Genomic DNA, 14,927 nt, shown 5'->3' on the forward strand with positions numbered 1-14,927 from the left:
ATGAAATGAACCACTTCTCCAAAAAACACAAACTACCACAACTCATCAAATGAAATGGATAATTTAAATAGCCCTATCACCATTCGGGAAATTGAAAGCATATTTTTTAAAGCTCCCCAAAAAGATATCTCTAGGCCTTTATAGTTTCATTGGAGAATTCTACCAAATGTTTAAAGCACTAAAATCAATTCTACACAATCTCTTTTAGAAGACCAAAAGGAAACTGTTTCCAATTCATTTTAAGCTAGTATTATTTTAGTTTAAAATACCAAAACCAGACAAAGTACAAAAAAGAAAACTACAAATCAGTATAACTTATGAATATATACCAAAAATCCTTAACAAAATGTTAGCAAATAAAATCCAGCAATACAGAAAAAGAATTACACACCATGAACAAGTGGGGTTTATTCCAGGAATGCAAGGCCACTTCAATATTTGAAAATCAATCCATGCAATATACCATATTAACAGACTAAAGAAGAACAATCACATGATCACATCAATTGGTGCAGAAAAAGCATTTGACAAAATAACAACACTCATTCACACACACACAAAAAAAAATCTTAGAAAAATAGGAATAGAAGGGAATTCCCTCAACTTTATAAAAAACATCTAAAAAAATATACAGCTAACATTATACTTTGTGGCAAAACAGTGGACACTTTCTCCTTAAGAAAGGGAACAAGGTAAGGAAGCTTGCCCTCATGACTTTTATTTAACATAGTGCTAGAAGTCCTACCCACTGCAGTAAGTGGGAAATAAAAGGCATAAAGTTCAGAAAAGAAGAAATAAAACTGTTCCTATTTGCAGATGACATGACTGTTTACACAAAAAATCCCAAAGAGTCTAACAACAACAACAGCAAAAACACACACTTAGAACTTTTAAGTAGGGGACTTCCCTGGTGGCACAGTGGTTGAGAATCTGCTTGCCAATGCAGGGGACACAGGTTTGATCCCTGGTCCAGGAAGATCCCACATGCCATGGAGCAACTAAGCCCGTGTGCCACAACTACTGAGCCCATGCACTGCAACTACTGAAGCCTGCGCTCCTAGAGCCCATGCTCCACAACAAGAGAAGCCACCACAATGAGAAGCCCACACACTGCAACAAAGAGTATCCCCTGCTCACCACAACTACAGAAAGCCTGCACGCAGCAACAAAGACCCAATGCAGCCCCCCAAAAAAGAACTTGTAAGTAAATTCAGCAAGGTTGCAGGACACAAGATAAATATCCAAAAAAAAAATGAATTGTATTTCTATATACTACCAAAAAACACATGGAGACCAAAATTTAAAATAAGATACCATTTACAATTGCTCAAAAAAGTGAGACATTTAGGTGTAAATTAACAAAACATGTACAGGACTTATATGCTAAAAACTACACAATGCTGATGAAAGAAAACAAAGATCTAAATAAATGGAGAGATATACTATGTTTATGAATTGGAAGACTCAAATACAGTAAAGATGATAACCCTCCCTAAGTTATCATATAGGTTTAACACAGCTCCTGTCAAATCCTAACAAGATTTTTTTGTATAGATGAAGACAAGATTATTCTAAACTTTATATGAAAAGGCAAAGGAACTAGAACAGCTAAAACAATCATGAAAAATAAGAATAACGTTGGAGGGATCAGCCTACCCAAATTCAAAATTTATTTTATTTATATAGTAATCGAGACAGTGTGGTACTGACAAAGGGACAGACATATAGATCAGTGGAACAGAACAGAGAACCCAAAAAGAGACCCACACAGTATGCCCAACTGGTTTATTATAAAGGTGCAAAAGTGATTAAATGGCAGAAAGATAGCCATTTCCACAAAGGGTGCTAGAGCAGTTGGACATCCATAGGCAAAAAAAATGAACATCGACCTAAGTTTTAAACCTCATACAAAAAAATTAACTTAAATATAAAATGTCAAACTATAAAACTTTTAGGAAAAAAAAGAAAATCTTCAGGATCTAGGGCTAGGCAAACAGTTCTTAACACCAAAAGCACAAGCAATAAAAGAAAACTTTGATAAATTCTATTTCATTAAAACTTTCCCTCTGCAAAAGACCATGTTAAGAGGATAAAAAGACAAGCCATAGAGTGGGATAAAATAGTAGGAAACCACATATTTGACAAAGGACTAGAATATGTAAAGAACTCTCAAAATCTAATAGAAAAAGAAAAATATCTTACTAGAAAATGGCAAAAGACATGAAAAGTTGTTCAATATCATTAGCCATCAGGAATATGCAAATTAAACAAGAAGATGGCACTACACACTAATCAGAATGGCTAAAATTAAAAATAGTGACAACACCAAATGCTGGCAAGAATGCAGAGAAACTGAATCATTCCTACATTGCTGGTAGGAATATAAAATCTACTCTTATCATTAGTATAGTCGTCAGGCCTCCCCCAATTCTTTTTTTTTTTTCACTTCTAGGCACAAATCTATTGAAGCATTGTTTTTAAGAAAGAAAAACTGAAAACAACTTAAGTTTTCATCAGCTGGATAACAGATACATTAAGTGTGGTATTTTCACACAGTAGAATACTGTTTAGCAGCCTAAATGAATGAACAGTGCTATATGCATCAGCATTGACAATGCTCAGAAAGACCATAGGAAAGGAGGCAGGACTCAAGGTGGCAGAGTCGGAGGACATGGAGCTCCTTCCTCAATAAATACATCAAAAGTACATCTACTCCCTCCACCTGGTAACCATAAGCTTGTTTTCTACATCTGTGATTCTACTTCTGTTTTTTTTTTTTTTTTACATCTTTATTGGAGTATAACTGTTTTACAATAGTGTGTTAGTTTTTCCTTTACAACAAAGTGAATCAGTTATACATATACATATGTTCCCATATCTCTTCCCTCTTGCATCACCCTCTCTCCCACCCTCCCTATCCCACCCCTCTAGGTGGTCACAAAGCACAGAGGTGATCTCCCTGTGCTATGTGGCAGCTTCCCACTAGCTATCTAATTTACATTTGGTAGTGTATATATGTCCCTGCCATTCTCTCACTTCGTCACTGCTTACCCTTCCCCCTCCCCATATCCTCAAGTCCATGCTCTACCCAATTCTAGTTATCAACAACTTTGAGTCCCAAACAATACTGAAATAAAGTACAGGTGCATCCTTGTGGTATAACAAGAAATGTATTTGGTCTTTGTTCCTGGCACAGAGCTCCTAAACCCCCTGAAAGTTCCAGAGCCACAGGAGTCTCTTTAAAGTTATTCATATACAGAGGCCCTTTTGAGCATACCTGAGTTTATGCTATGAGTTGACTTAGGGTGGAGCCCCTAGACAGCCTCAGGATGGGGCCGATCACCAGAAAAACCAAATGATTAGAGGGTTAGAACTTTCAGTCCTACTCACTGACTTCTGCAGGGTGGGGCGGGGTGTGGAGGTGTGCCTAGAGATTAAGCCCTATAAAAACTCTTGAACAAGGGAGAACTTCCAGGTTGGTTTAAAAAAAAAAAAAAAAAAAAAAAAAAAAGGGAAAAAGGGTTTCCCTGGTGGCGCAGTGGTTGAGAGTCCTCCTGCTGATGCAGGAGACACGGGTTCGTGCCCCGGTCCGGGAAGATCCCACATGCCACGGAGCGGCTGGGCCCGTGAGCCATGGCCGCTGAGCCTGCACGTCCGGAGCGTGTGCTCCGCAACAGGAGAGGCCACAACAGTGAGAGGCCCGCGAAACGCAAAAAAAAAAAAAAAAAAAAAAAAATCCACATTCTGGGAGAGTAACAAAACCCCATTCCACAAGGACAGAAGCTCCTATTTCAGGACCCTTCTGAACCTGGCCCTATGTACCTCTTCATCTGGCTGTTCATGTGTATCTTTTATAATATCCTTTATTGTAAACTGGTAAAGGTAAGTAAATGTTTCCCTGAGCTTCATGAGACATAATTTTAGCAAATTATCAGACCCCAGGAGGGGGTCTGGGAAACCAAAGGTATGAGTGACTTGGACTTACGACTGGGACTTGTGACTGGCACCTGAGGGGGTGGAGGGGAGTCTTGTGGGATTGAGCCCTTAACCTGTGGGATTTGATGCTATCACCACCGAGACAGTGTCAGAATTGAGTTAAATTTGTAGGACACCAGTGAACATCCACTGAGAATTGGAGAATTATTTGGAGTGGTGAGAAAAACCCACACATCTGGTGTCATAAGTATTGAAAGTAGAGGATAAAAATAGTTTTCCCTTACAATCCTCCTTTTAGAAGATCCAATTTATGAACAGCCAGATTTATCCCCCAAACAATGTATCAGTTTGTCAAAAGATATTTTACCTTTAAGGATCTCTATGTGGTATGTTTCCTCGGCACATTTTAAAGGATTCTTTTCATTAAAATTCCACTTATCCCTCCTTTTTCAGAATCTCATCTGCTTAAGACCAAATAACTCCTCTCTCCAGTTTCACAGTGAGGCTTAGTCATGTGACCTATTCAGGGACTTGGGTAGCAGCAGTCCCGCGTCCTAACTGCTAAACCAGGGCTCTTGCCCAAGTCCATCATTTCTGTATTCCCACTTTAAAAAATTATCATTCTTGTGGAATTCTTTCCATATGGACCTCACCTTATCCAGAAAATGCTAACTCAAGTGAACCCTGCAAGATACAGTCCTCCTGAAACCCAGAAACAGAAGCACTTTGGACAGCTGCTTTATAATCTGAGGAACACTCAAGTCCACCAAGCAGTCAGATGGGAGAACAGGCCTTCCAGGCTGGAGCTGGCTGCCTTTTGTTTCCGCCTCTGTCACTGACTGGATATTCAACTTCACCAGCTATCTTACTTAACTATGTCTTGCCTTTTTTTACCTTCAGTAAAACAGCAACAAAAAAATATTTCTTTCCTCCTCACTGATGGAAAGAGTCTAATGAGACAATATAATCCTTCATGTTCCTCAAGAGTGAAGTAAAAATTACACATGTGGCTGCATAATTAATAAAAACCATTCCAGGATCATCTTTCTTTGGGATTCAAATTCTTCTCATTCTTTACAATTCCTCTTTCAAAGGAGGCAGTTTTATTTAAGAGATTAACAAATCTGCCAGAAGTCACAGAGTTTGACCTGTGTCTTCTCCCCTTCTGAATCTTTATGCAGTTTTCTTAGTACCTCATGCTGCTATTCCCAACCATTAGGGATACGAGGAAAAGAAAAAGGTTAATAATTAAGTCTATTAGACCAGGGTTTTTCAACATCAGCGCTGATATTCTGGACAGAATACTTCTTTTTGTGGGGAGCTGTCCAGTGCACTGTAGGATGTTTAGCGGCATCCCTGGGCTCCACCCAGGAGGTGCCAGGAGCAGCCTCCCAGTTGTGACAGCCAAAAATGTCTCCAAACACTGCCAAATATCTCATGGGGAACAAAACTGCCCCTGGTTAAGAACCACTACATTATACATATAACACACAAATATTTGGAAGCCATCACCTAAAAGGAAACCTTTAGACTGAAAAGAAAAGAGAAAAGACATAATTCTCTTTAAATATTTGAAAAGTTTCCATATAGAAGCAGGAAAAGATTTCAAATGCCAGAGAATAGAACTATACCAGTGGACAGAAGTTACATAATAATAAAACCAGCTCACATCTATTCTTCCTACACACCAGGCACTGTTGAGTGCACTTTCAAATATTATTTAATCCTCACAATAACCCTCTGAAGTCAGTAGTATTGGTCCCACTTCACAGATGAAAATACTGAGGCTCAGGAGGTCCAGCAGCTAATAGCAAAAGCAGAACCCCATCTCAAACTGAGCTCTAACTGAGCTCAAGCTCTTAACTCCCAAGCTACTACGACCATGACAAATGGAGATTTTACCGCCACATAATAAAGGAAATGAAGAACTTTTTGACTTAAAAGCTGTTTCTTTCACCAACAATGATTCCTACAGCCACCATCTCAATCCTATCCGTTCAGATCAGAAAATCCAGAGAGCCTTCCTTCATAACCTCAGGGGAAGCCTTTGCTCTAACTCTGCTGAGCCCCTTTACAACTTCCTACTTCAAAGTACTCAGGCTACTCTCTCAGCTCTTGCTTAGAAAGCTCCTCCAGAATGGGGCAACTAGCTTCTCGCATTTACACCTCCACAAAGCCTTGCACATTCTGGGGCTCAATAAACCTTTTCTGAATGACTGTTTCAGAGGCACCATCCCCATCCTCCAGAGCTCACACCAGAGGGGATATTTAAGCAAGCACCTTCAGGAGATATAATTCTTGCACTTGAGCTGAAGATTTTATTGCAAATGCTGAGTTTTTTCCAACTCTCAGAACCTGAGTCAGGAAGAGTCAGAAAGGGATATGACAGATAAGACAGTCCGTTGGCTACATGTCCAATCAAGCTACCAGACTCGTTTCACTATGATCACATATCATGTGTCAGGGGCTACATGTATTTATGTATATGTGTGCATGTATATACACTTATACTTACTTACACTTGGGTATGTACACAAAGACACATATATATGTCTATGAACACATGTATATTCATATATCTCAGTTCCCTCTTTAGAAATTAAGCAAATGTCTATAGTGTTCCTGAGGCCTTGAATCCAGCCAAGGAAGTCTAAATTAGGGGTCTCTTTTTTCCCCCCTAGTATATTAATAAGGTAAGGCAAATAAGACTATACATAGTGTTCCACATAAAATACCAGCATATGTGCCAACCAGTACTACCTTCCCCAGGTACCAGAGTCTGGCATCTTTTCAGGAAAATGCCAAGTGGCCAAGCCCCGTTCATGTGTGTGGCAGTGAAGAGATGCTCACGAACAGTGCACGCGGGAGAAAGGGAAACATCACTAAATTGTATCTTATGGGCACTATATTTCCATTAGAAATTGCAGGTCTCCAGGCTAAAGTACTTCTATTTCTCTTTTTAAAAAAAAGCTATCCCCAGTGTTCCATAGAAGTAGAAGCCTGTCTTCTCACCACATCCAGCTAGTGGTGAGTTCTCTAGGCTAATTTAGGGGTCAAGGGGAGAGTTGGCTGGGAATGCCACAGAGTAGAGCAGTCAAGCAATTGCTTTGTCCAAGGGCCAGACTCAAAATAAAGGCAAGGAATGTTGAGAGGAAGAGCACCTAGCATAAAGCATGCTAGGGGTCCCTCAACTTCTTCAGTGTTTTTGAGCAGTACAGTGAGGGCAGTAATAATCATATACCAACACAAGCCTTTGTTACTGTCACCTGGTTCCTCTCCATGGTACAGAGGTTCATCTGATTCTTTCCTTCCTAATCTTCTATCTCCATCAATGACATGGCATTTTCCACTTATGTGCAACCAATCACCATTCAAGAGAAGCAGAAATGTAACCATCCAGAAGATGCATTCAGACTGATGATGAAATAGGCTGGCCACCTAGTACAGGAGCCAGTGCAAAATTAAACACATCAACAGGGCCCAGAAAGCTTTGAGGACCAACCACAAACCCTCTCCTCCTTCAATTTGCAGATAGGTTTTTCCTTTCTTTTCTTGAACTGATTTTCCCAATTTGGGATAACCAGACAGAAGCTTCTAAATATATGAGTCATTCCAGGGGGCCAGTTGAAACTCAGAGACAATTCAACTTCATATGGGTTTAAATGGGGCCTTATTTTTCATCTATCCACCTTCGCAGGGCAAAAAGAGAGCTTGGAAGCCTATAGTTTAGCGCTTGTCACCAATCCTTTACTAAAGTCAAGGCAATTAGATCCATGATTGTTAAAATTTTATCTCAAAGCTCCTGTCCTGCACAAATCAATCACAGCCACTGCTGAAAAAAACCACAGAATTTTTAAAAATTATTTAATCCACACCCAAGGAGATGTGCGAGGGCAGCCGAGAAATCATGACGGACAGGGACAGCCAGTGGTGTCCGAGGGGGCAGCTGCTTCTGAGACCTGTTTTGGGACAGGGGACAAAACCAACCAGCGGTATTTTTCGCTCCAAATCTCCTTCCATCTTTACATCTGCCCATTCACCATATTTCGGTCCAACAAACTGTTTTTCTCCATTGCGAGGTTTACAGCGAGAGCAAGAGGGACTCAAGACAAGCGAGGGGGCGATAGCTGGGATATGTTGCCACACGTAATGCTGGAAAACGTGTAGCTGTTTACTACCAGCTCCCGGGAGACGCCGAGCGCCAAGCGCAGAATAGCTCAGCCCCCGGTGCGCGGCCCCGCCTACCACACAGCCTCCGGCGCGTTCGTTCGGGTATGGGGGCGACACGCGATGAGCCCTCCCCAACGCGCCCCGGAGGCTCCTTGTGCGCCGGCCCCCAGGGCACCAGCGAGGTCTCTCTTCGCGCCCCACGCCCACCCTGCGCGCTGCCCGCCCCGGAGTTACCTCGGAGGCCGGGGTTGTCGTCTCTGGCCCGAATCTTTCGGATTTTGACAGGGCGCCCGCTCAGAGTAGACAGGACCAGACGCTGGCGCAAGAAGTTGCAGCCCGCGTAGCTGAGGGAGTGCGCCTGGGTCGCCATGTGCACGCCCTCAGCAACGGCGCGGGCGGCCGGGGCGAGACGACTTCGGACAGGCGCGGATATCAAGGCGACAGCGGCGACGGCGACAGCGGCAGTGGCGGCCCGGGCTCCCTCCCGCAGCCCCGCAGCCCCAGGCGCGTCCACGTGGTTTGGAACAGGAAGGGAGAGAGACGATACACCGGGTCAGAGGGGAGTGGGGCGGAGCCGGTGACCGCCTCTCCGCCTCCCGGCCCGGCTGGGGGCGGACCCCGCACCGAGCCACTCCGCTATTGGCTGGTGCAGGATCAGGGCGGTGCCCTGGACGCACCGCTATAGGCCTGCACTGGGGCTAGGCGGTGCCCGGGCCACGCTACCATTGGCCTGCGCTGGAGCTGGGCGGTGCCCCGGCCCCGGCAACAGCGCTTGGCTGGAGGAGCGCGGGACGGGGGAGCGGCCTGGGAGCGGAGGCGCTGGAGCACGCCTTCCCCACCAGTTTCCGTGGGGTCTTTCCCCGCGTGGGGCTAAGGGGAGGCGATGGACTGGGGTTGAGTTCCTCCTACATGCCCGGTACTTAGCCTCACTACTTACGGCCACCTCTGGGATGTGTATGCTATTAGCTCCCCCACCTTTTTCTTAATAGAAAACAGGATTGGCGCGCTTTACCCTGTTGCTGACACCGTGCTGAGCGCGCAGCCGGCCCTGTCCCCTTGCGCCCGCTGTAATCCTGAGAGGTAGTGCCATTCCCGCCCTACACTTGGGGGAAGACTCGAGGAACATTGCAAGGCTGGCAGTGGCAGCATGCACAGGAACCAGTCTTCCGACACCAGGCCATTACTTATGAGACACCAAGCTTTACCCTTTTCACATCAGTGGCTTCCCTTTACAGCCACTGTGCTTTTTGCCAAGTCAGGTCCTCCCATTTTGCATGCCTTAAAATGGATAGTTGTAATAACTTATACACACACACACACACACACACACACACACACAGAGCTCTTCCCTCTTTCCCATCCTCTTCTAATCCTGCACACCAAAAGCTTCCCAAAGATTGGATTATGTCACTCCTCTGCTCAAAAACCTTCAAAGATAACGCAGTTATCTATAAAATGTTTACAAACTTGGGAGTCCAATACCATAATACGGTTGGTTTGTAGCGATTCTTGGACAATGTCACCAGATCATGAGTTCCAGAACACATGGGGGAAGAGGGGATTCTGGAAGGGGTCAGAGCTTGAGTAAGATTAAAGAAGGTGGCTAGCGTTATGTGGGTAAGACTGAGTTATGAGGAACCACTGGAAGGTCTGAACTCCTATAGGGTGACAGGTTATTAGAGGTGTATGTAGAATTTAACAGAATCAGCCCTGAAGTTCATTGAGGGAGGTGGGTAATCCATGCACATTATTGCCATTTCTTGAGACTTCTTTTAGGAAGTTGACAGTATTGAAAGCTCCAGGACTTCTGAGGGCCTCCCTTGAATCCTGCTGTGGAGGATGCCAAAGCAAGGAGAGGAACCATCACACCAGGAGTGGATGTTTTGTATATCATCTCATCTTAATTACTCAACAACCTTAAAAAACAACTAATATCTTCTGTAGCAACCCCTGTCTGTGCCCTGTTCATATCCCTTCAGCTCTTATATTTTCAGTGCAAACCTGCTTAATTTTCCTCTAACAGCACCTAGATCTCTTTGTCTGAGGGTTTTTCCCACCTGTATGGAACTCAGCAGGGCAAAGGTGCTGGGGAATTAATGCCCCGCCCCCCCACCCCAGAGTCCTCAACAAATGGCTGATGGGGGATGATGTATAAATAATCCCAGCGCCCTTAAACTTTGGGTGAGATAGCTCTGAGACATAGATTCTACAGCGTTTCCCCAGGGACCCCCAGAGATTTTGATCTTCAGTTGCCTACAGCAGGGGTCCCCAACCCCGGTAATGGTCCGAGACCCATTACGAACAGGGCCGCACAGCAGGAGGTGAACGGCAGGTTAGCGAGCAAAGCTTCATCTGCAGCTCAGCGCCGCTCGCATTAACGCCTGAACCAACCCTCCTCCGTGGAAAAATTGTCTTCCTCGAAACCGGTTCCTGGTGCCAAAAAGGTTGGGGACCGCTGGCCTACAGGGGTTACTTGCTTAAGTACCTTTTACTGGCTTCCTTCCCTTCCCCGTATCCTTCCTAGCTCCCTTCTGATATTTCGTGGGATTAATTCTCAAATAAACTACTTTCACTCAAATTATTGCCTCAGGGTCTTCTTCAGGGCAACTCCAATATAAGTTCTGATTTTTAATATTTGAGAACTGAGGTTCAGAGAGAATAAATGACTTGTTTAAAGTGACATCACTAATAAATGGCAGAACCAGAATAAAAACTTTGCCTTTCTGTCACTGTCTGTCTGACTGTCTCTCTCATCTCATATCTTCAGAACCCTGAACCTCTAATAAGAAGTCTGGCTACCATGAAGCTGCCATGCCAGAGAGACCACAAAGATTTAGTGCCAGCTGTTCCAGCTGACAGCATCAGCTGCCAGACATGGGAGTGAGGAAGCCTTCAGATGATTCCAGTCCCCAGCCAGCCTCTGACAAGTCTTTGGAGCCACCCTAGCTGACACCATATGGAGCACAGATGAGCTATCCTCACTGAGGCCTGCCCAAATTGAGCTAAATAAATGATTGTTACTATTTTAAGCTATGGGTTCAGGGGTAGTTTGTTACACAGTAATGCATAATGAAACTACATATCCCCGAATCCCCTTCCCTGCATAATTTTGGGTTAGCAAACCACAAGAAACATCGTGCATGAGATTTCAAAGGCAAATGTGAAGTCACAGCCACATTTTTTATGTTTGAAAGGTCACTTCAGGGTGCCAGGCTCTCTTGCAGCTCACGTACTTACCTTGTTGGCATGGAGCAGCAGCCAGGCCCAAAGCTCCTCCAGCTTCCACCTGATCCTACTTAGCAACTCCGACTCCTAGGCCAGCTGTATATCTACCTCCACGACAAAGGACACCATCTTCTGCCGGTCACTCCCATCACTGGAGTCAGAGGCTTGGAGTCAGTGAGAGACTGATGCAGGTTCCAGCTGATCCTGCTGACTTTGGGCTCTATCACCAGGAGCAAAGATGACAGCCTCATACAGACTGTGAAACCAGCCTCCACTATAGCATAAGGTCAGATCCCTACAATAAACCTCTAGTGAGTGGTTCTGCTTTTTTGATTGAACCCTGACTGGTGCACAAGCCATTACTGAAAGCCTACTGAGACTAAGGCTATATGCTAAAGGCTCTACACACATGATCTCATTTGGTCCTCACACCAACTACCTCAAAAGTTGGGTTGTGAGTACATAGGGGTTTATAATACAGTTCTCTCTACTTTTGTTTATTTTCAAAATCGTCCATTACAATTTTTTAAAATCTGCTCATAGATTTTTCTTTCACACTAAATGATAAATGACATATACCTTTGTAATCACTTCCACAAATACTTCCACTTTAATAATGATAAAAGTGTACTTGGCTCAGTAGTGGATTTGGGGGCCAGAGTAGAAACAGATTCTTCCCAGTCCATAAAGAAAGTTACTGAACACCACACTTCTACCCACTCTGCTAGCTCATCGTCTCCTTTATTCAAATCATAATGGTTCAATGGGCTTTTTCTCACCTCAGCCTGGAACTAATGCTTACACCACTCCAATTTTAGGATGAATGTTTGTGTCCAGTGCTCCTCCTTTGGGCTCCCACAATAACTATTCACAAGTACATTTCTGCATATATACCGTCTTTTTTATTATTATTAATTAATTTATTTATTTTTGGCTGCATTGGGTCTTTGTTGCTGCATGTGGACTTCCTCTAGTTGCGGTGAGCGGGGGCTAGTCTTTGTTGCATTGTGTGGGCTTCTCATTGTGCTGGCTTCTCTTGTTGTGGAGCACGGGCTCGACGCACAGGCTTCAGTAGTTGTGGCACGTGGGCTTCAATAGCTGTGGCTTGCGGACTCTAGAGCACAGGCTCAGTAGTTGTGGCGCACGGACTTAGTTGCTCCACGGCATGTGGGATCTTCCCAGACCAGGGCTCGAACCCATGTCCCCTGCATTGGCAGGCAGATTCTTAACCACTGTGCCACCAGGGAAGCCCCCATATATATGCTCTTATAACCTCTTGAAACCTGTTTATGTGGCAGCCTACCTAACAATACTTTGTGATCCAGTGAGTGTGAGGACTGTGTCCTATCACTTAAGGCAGAAATCGTCTTATCATTGTATGCCCAGTGCTTAGCACCTAGTAGGTGTTTAATAAGTGTGACTATAATTAATTAAAACACACATGGCTAGCCTAAATCAATAAATTCAAACTGTCTAAAACAATGGTTCTCAAACTTTATCATGCATCAAAACTGCCTGGAGGGGGCTTCCCTGGTGGCACAGTGGTTAAGAATCTGCCTGCCAAAGCAGGGGACATGGGTTCGAGCCCTGGTCTGGGAAGATCCCACATGCCATGGAGCAACTAAGCACGTGTGCCACAACTACTAAACCTGTGCTCTAGAGCCTGTGAAACACAACTACAGAAGCCCGCGTGCCTAGAGCCCATGCTCTGCAACAAGAGAAGCCATCGCAATGAGAAGCCAGCACATTGCAACGAAGAGTAGCCCCGTTCGCCACAACTAGAGAAAGCCTGCACATAGCAATGAAGACCCAACGCAGGCAAAAATAAAATAAATAAATAAATCTATTTTAAAAAACCATAAACAAATACCTTTACAACACCTAAAAGGATAATTTCTTAATATTGTCAAATATTCAAAGGTTTTAAAATTTGTTTAGTTTGTTTGAATCAGGATCAATTGCTTGATTTGTTTCATAGGTCTCTTTTAATTTAATGGTTCCTCATTTCTCTCTCTCTCTCTCTCTCCCCTCTTCCTTGCAATTTCTTTGCTGAAGGAACTACTTTGATTGTCTTTTTTTTTTCTTTTTGTGGTACGCGGGCCTCTCACTGTTGTGGCCTTTCCCGTTGCAGAGCACAGGCTCCGGACGCGCAGGCTCAGCGGCCATGGCTCACGGGCCCAGCTGCTCCGCGGCACGTGGGATCTTCCCGGACCGGGGCACGAACCCGTGTCCCCTGCATCGGCAGGCGGACTCTCAACCACTGCGCCACCAAGAAAGCCCTTGATTGTCTTTTATGTAGAGTTTCCCACAATCTGGATTTTGTCGATTGCAGCCCTAAGATGTCATTTGATATGTTCCTCTGTTCACAATATATATAATTGTATATAAATTGATTTTTTGACCTCAAGTGGGTTTCCCCAGGCTCATTTTTCTCACTATTGACATTTTGGGCCAAATATTTCTTCATTGTAGGTAGCTATCTTATGTGGTGTAGAATGTTTAGCAGCAATCCTGGCCTCTAACCACTAGACACCAATAGCACTCCCTCTCCCAATTGTGACAACCAAAAACAATCTCCAGATGTTGCTAAATGTCTCCTAGGAGTAACTGATATTGGACGACTCAGAAGATTCAGGTTCAAATTTGGAGAGGGCTATGGAACAGGAGGCATACTTTACAGGTAGGATGTGCACTTCTGTCATAAGGCATGTAATGTCTAGATGTCTCTTCTTTTTGCCTGTTGGCAGCCATTAATGAGTATTGCCTACTTCCATTAATTCATCAGAGGTTGCAAAATGGTAATATTCAAATTCAATTATTTATTTTTCATTTATCATCTCAAATATTTCCATAAAAAGAAACTTACTCTCATCCACTATTTGGTTACCTGAGGTGCAGTTTATAGAGGAAAGGTAAGATGTGTGTTTGTTCCTTTTCATTTATCTACCAATTTTCAAAATAATGAGTTCTTCAAAGGAGTCCACTGGGGATTTGGGGGTGTGTGAGCCTTTATGAGCTCATTAATTTAAACATATTTTATGTGTTTCAATTCATTGCAGTTAATATTCTTAATAATGTTCAAATTATCTCCTCTCCAAGATGTGACTTTTCAACTTGGTTGCTGAGGATTTTTGCATTATTCAAGTGTATCCTGATGACTTCCTTGCTTTCTTGGATGAGATGATGTTCCAGCCTCAACTTGTATATTTTCTGTCTCTAATCTGGAATCAACCATTTCCCCAAGAAACTCTGACTTCTTTTAGTGGGAATCAGAGGCCATAATCTGGGCACTCTTTGCTACTTTGTCCTTGTTTCTAGGCTTTTTCAGTAGGCAAGGCAGAGAAATACCTTTTCTTTTTTAAGACAAAATATACAGTGAATTCATAGTGGCACTTCCCATTCAAATTCAGGATTCAAGGTATTTAACTTCATTGTTCTTACATTTATGTCTCTTTGTTCCCATTGCAAAAAAACCTTGGTTCCCAAGGACCCCAACATAATTACTCACTTGCTTTATCCCACAAAACACAAAACTAGTCTCAGAACAACAATACTAACACCAACAATACAGTTACAGAAAAGAGTTTACAATATAT

At 43.5% G+C, this 14,927-nt stretch overlaps 1 protein-coding gene across 2 annotated transcripts in view; it reads right to left on the reverse strand.

Annotated features, from left to right (window-relative positions):
* RCL1 (RNA terminal phosphate cyclase like 1) overlaps window positions 1-8,719 on the reverse strand; it is a 64,930-nt gene extending 56,211 nt beyond the window's left edge. Inside the window, exon 1 of one of the 2 annotated variants that reach the window (XM_059071902.2) lies at window positions 8,341-8,719. In XM_059071902.2, coding sequence (XP_058927885.1) covers window positions 8,341-8,476 — 136 coding nt within the window. In that variant the 5' untranslated portion in view covers window positions 8,477-8,719. The remainder of the gene's footprint in view (window positions 1-8,340) is intronic. The other variant, XM_059071907.2, reaches the window with a different exon arrangement.
* Window positions 8,720-14,927: the final 6,208 nt, after the last annotated feature.

This window comes from Kogia breviceps, chromosome 8 (genome assembly GCF_026419965.1).
Source record: "Kogia breviceps isolate mKogBre1 chromosome 8, mKogBre1 haplotype 1, whole genome shotgun sequence".
In the NCBI taxonomy this organism is placed as follows: Eukaryota; Metazoa; Chordata; class Mammalia; order Artiodactyla; family Physeteridae; genus Kogia; species Kogia breviceps.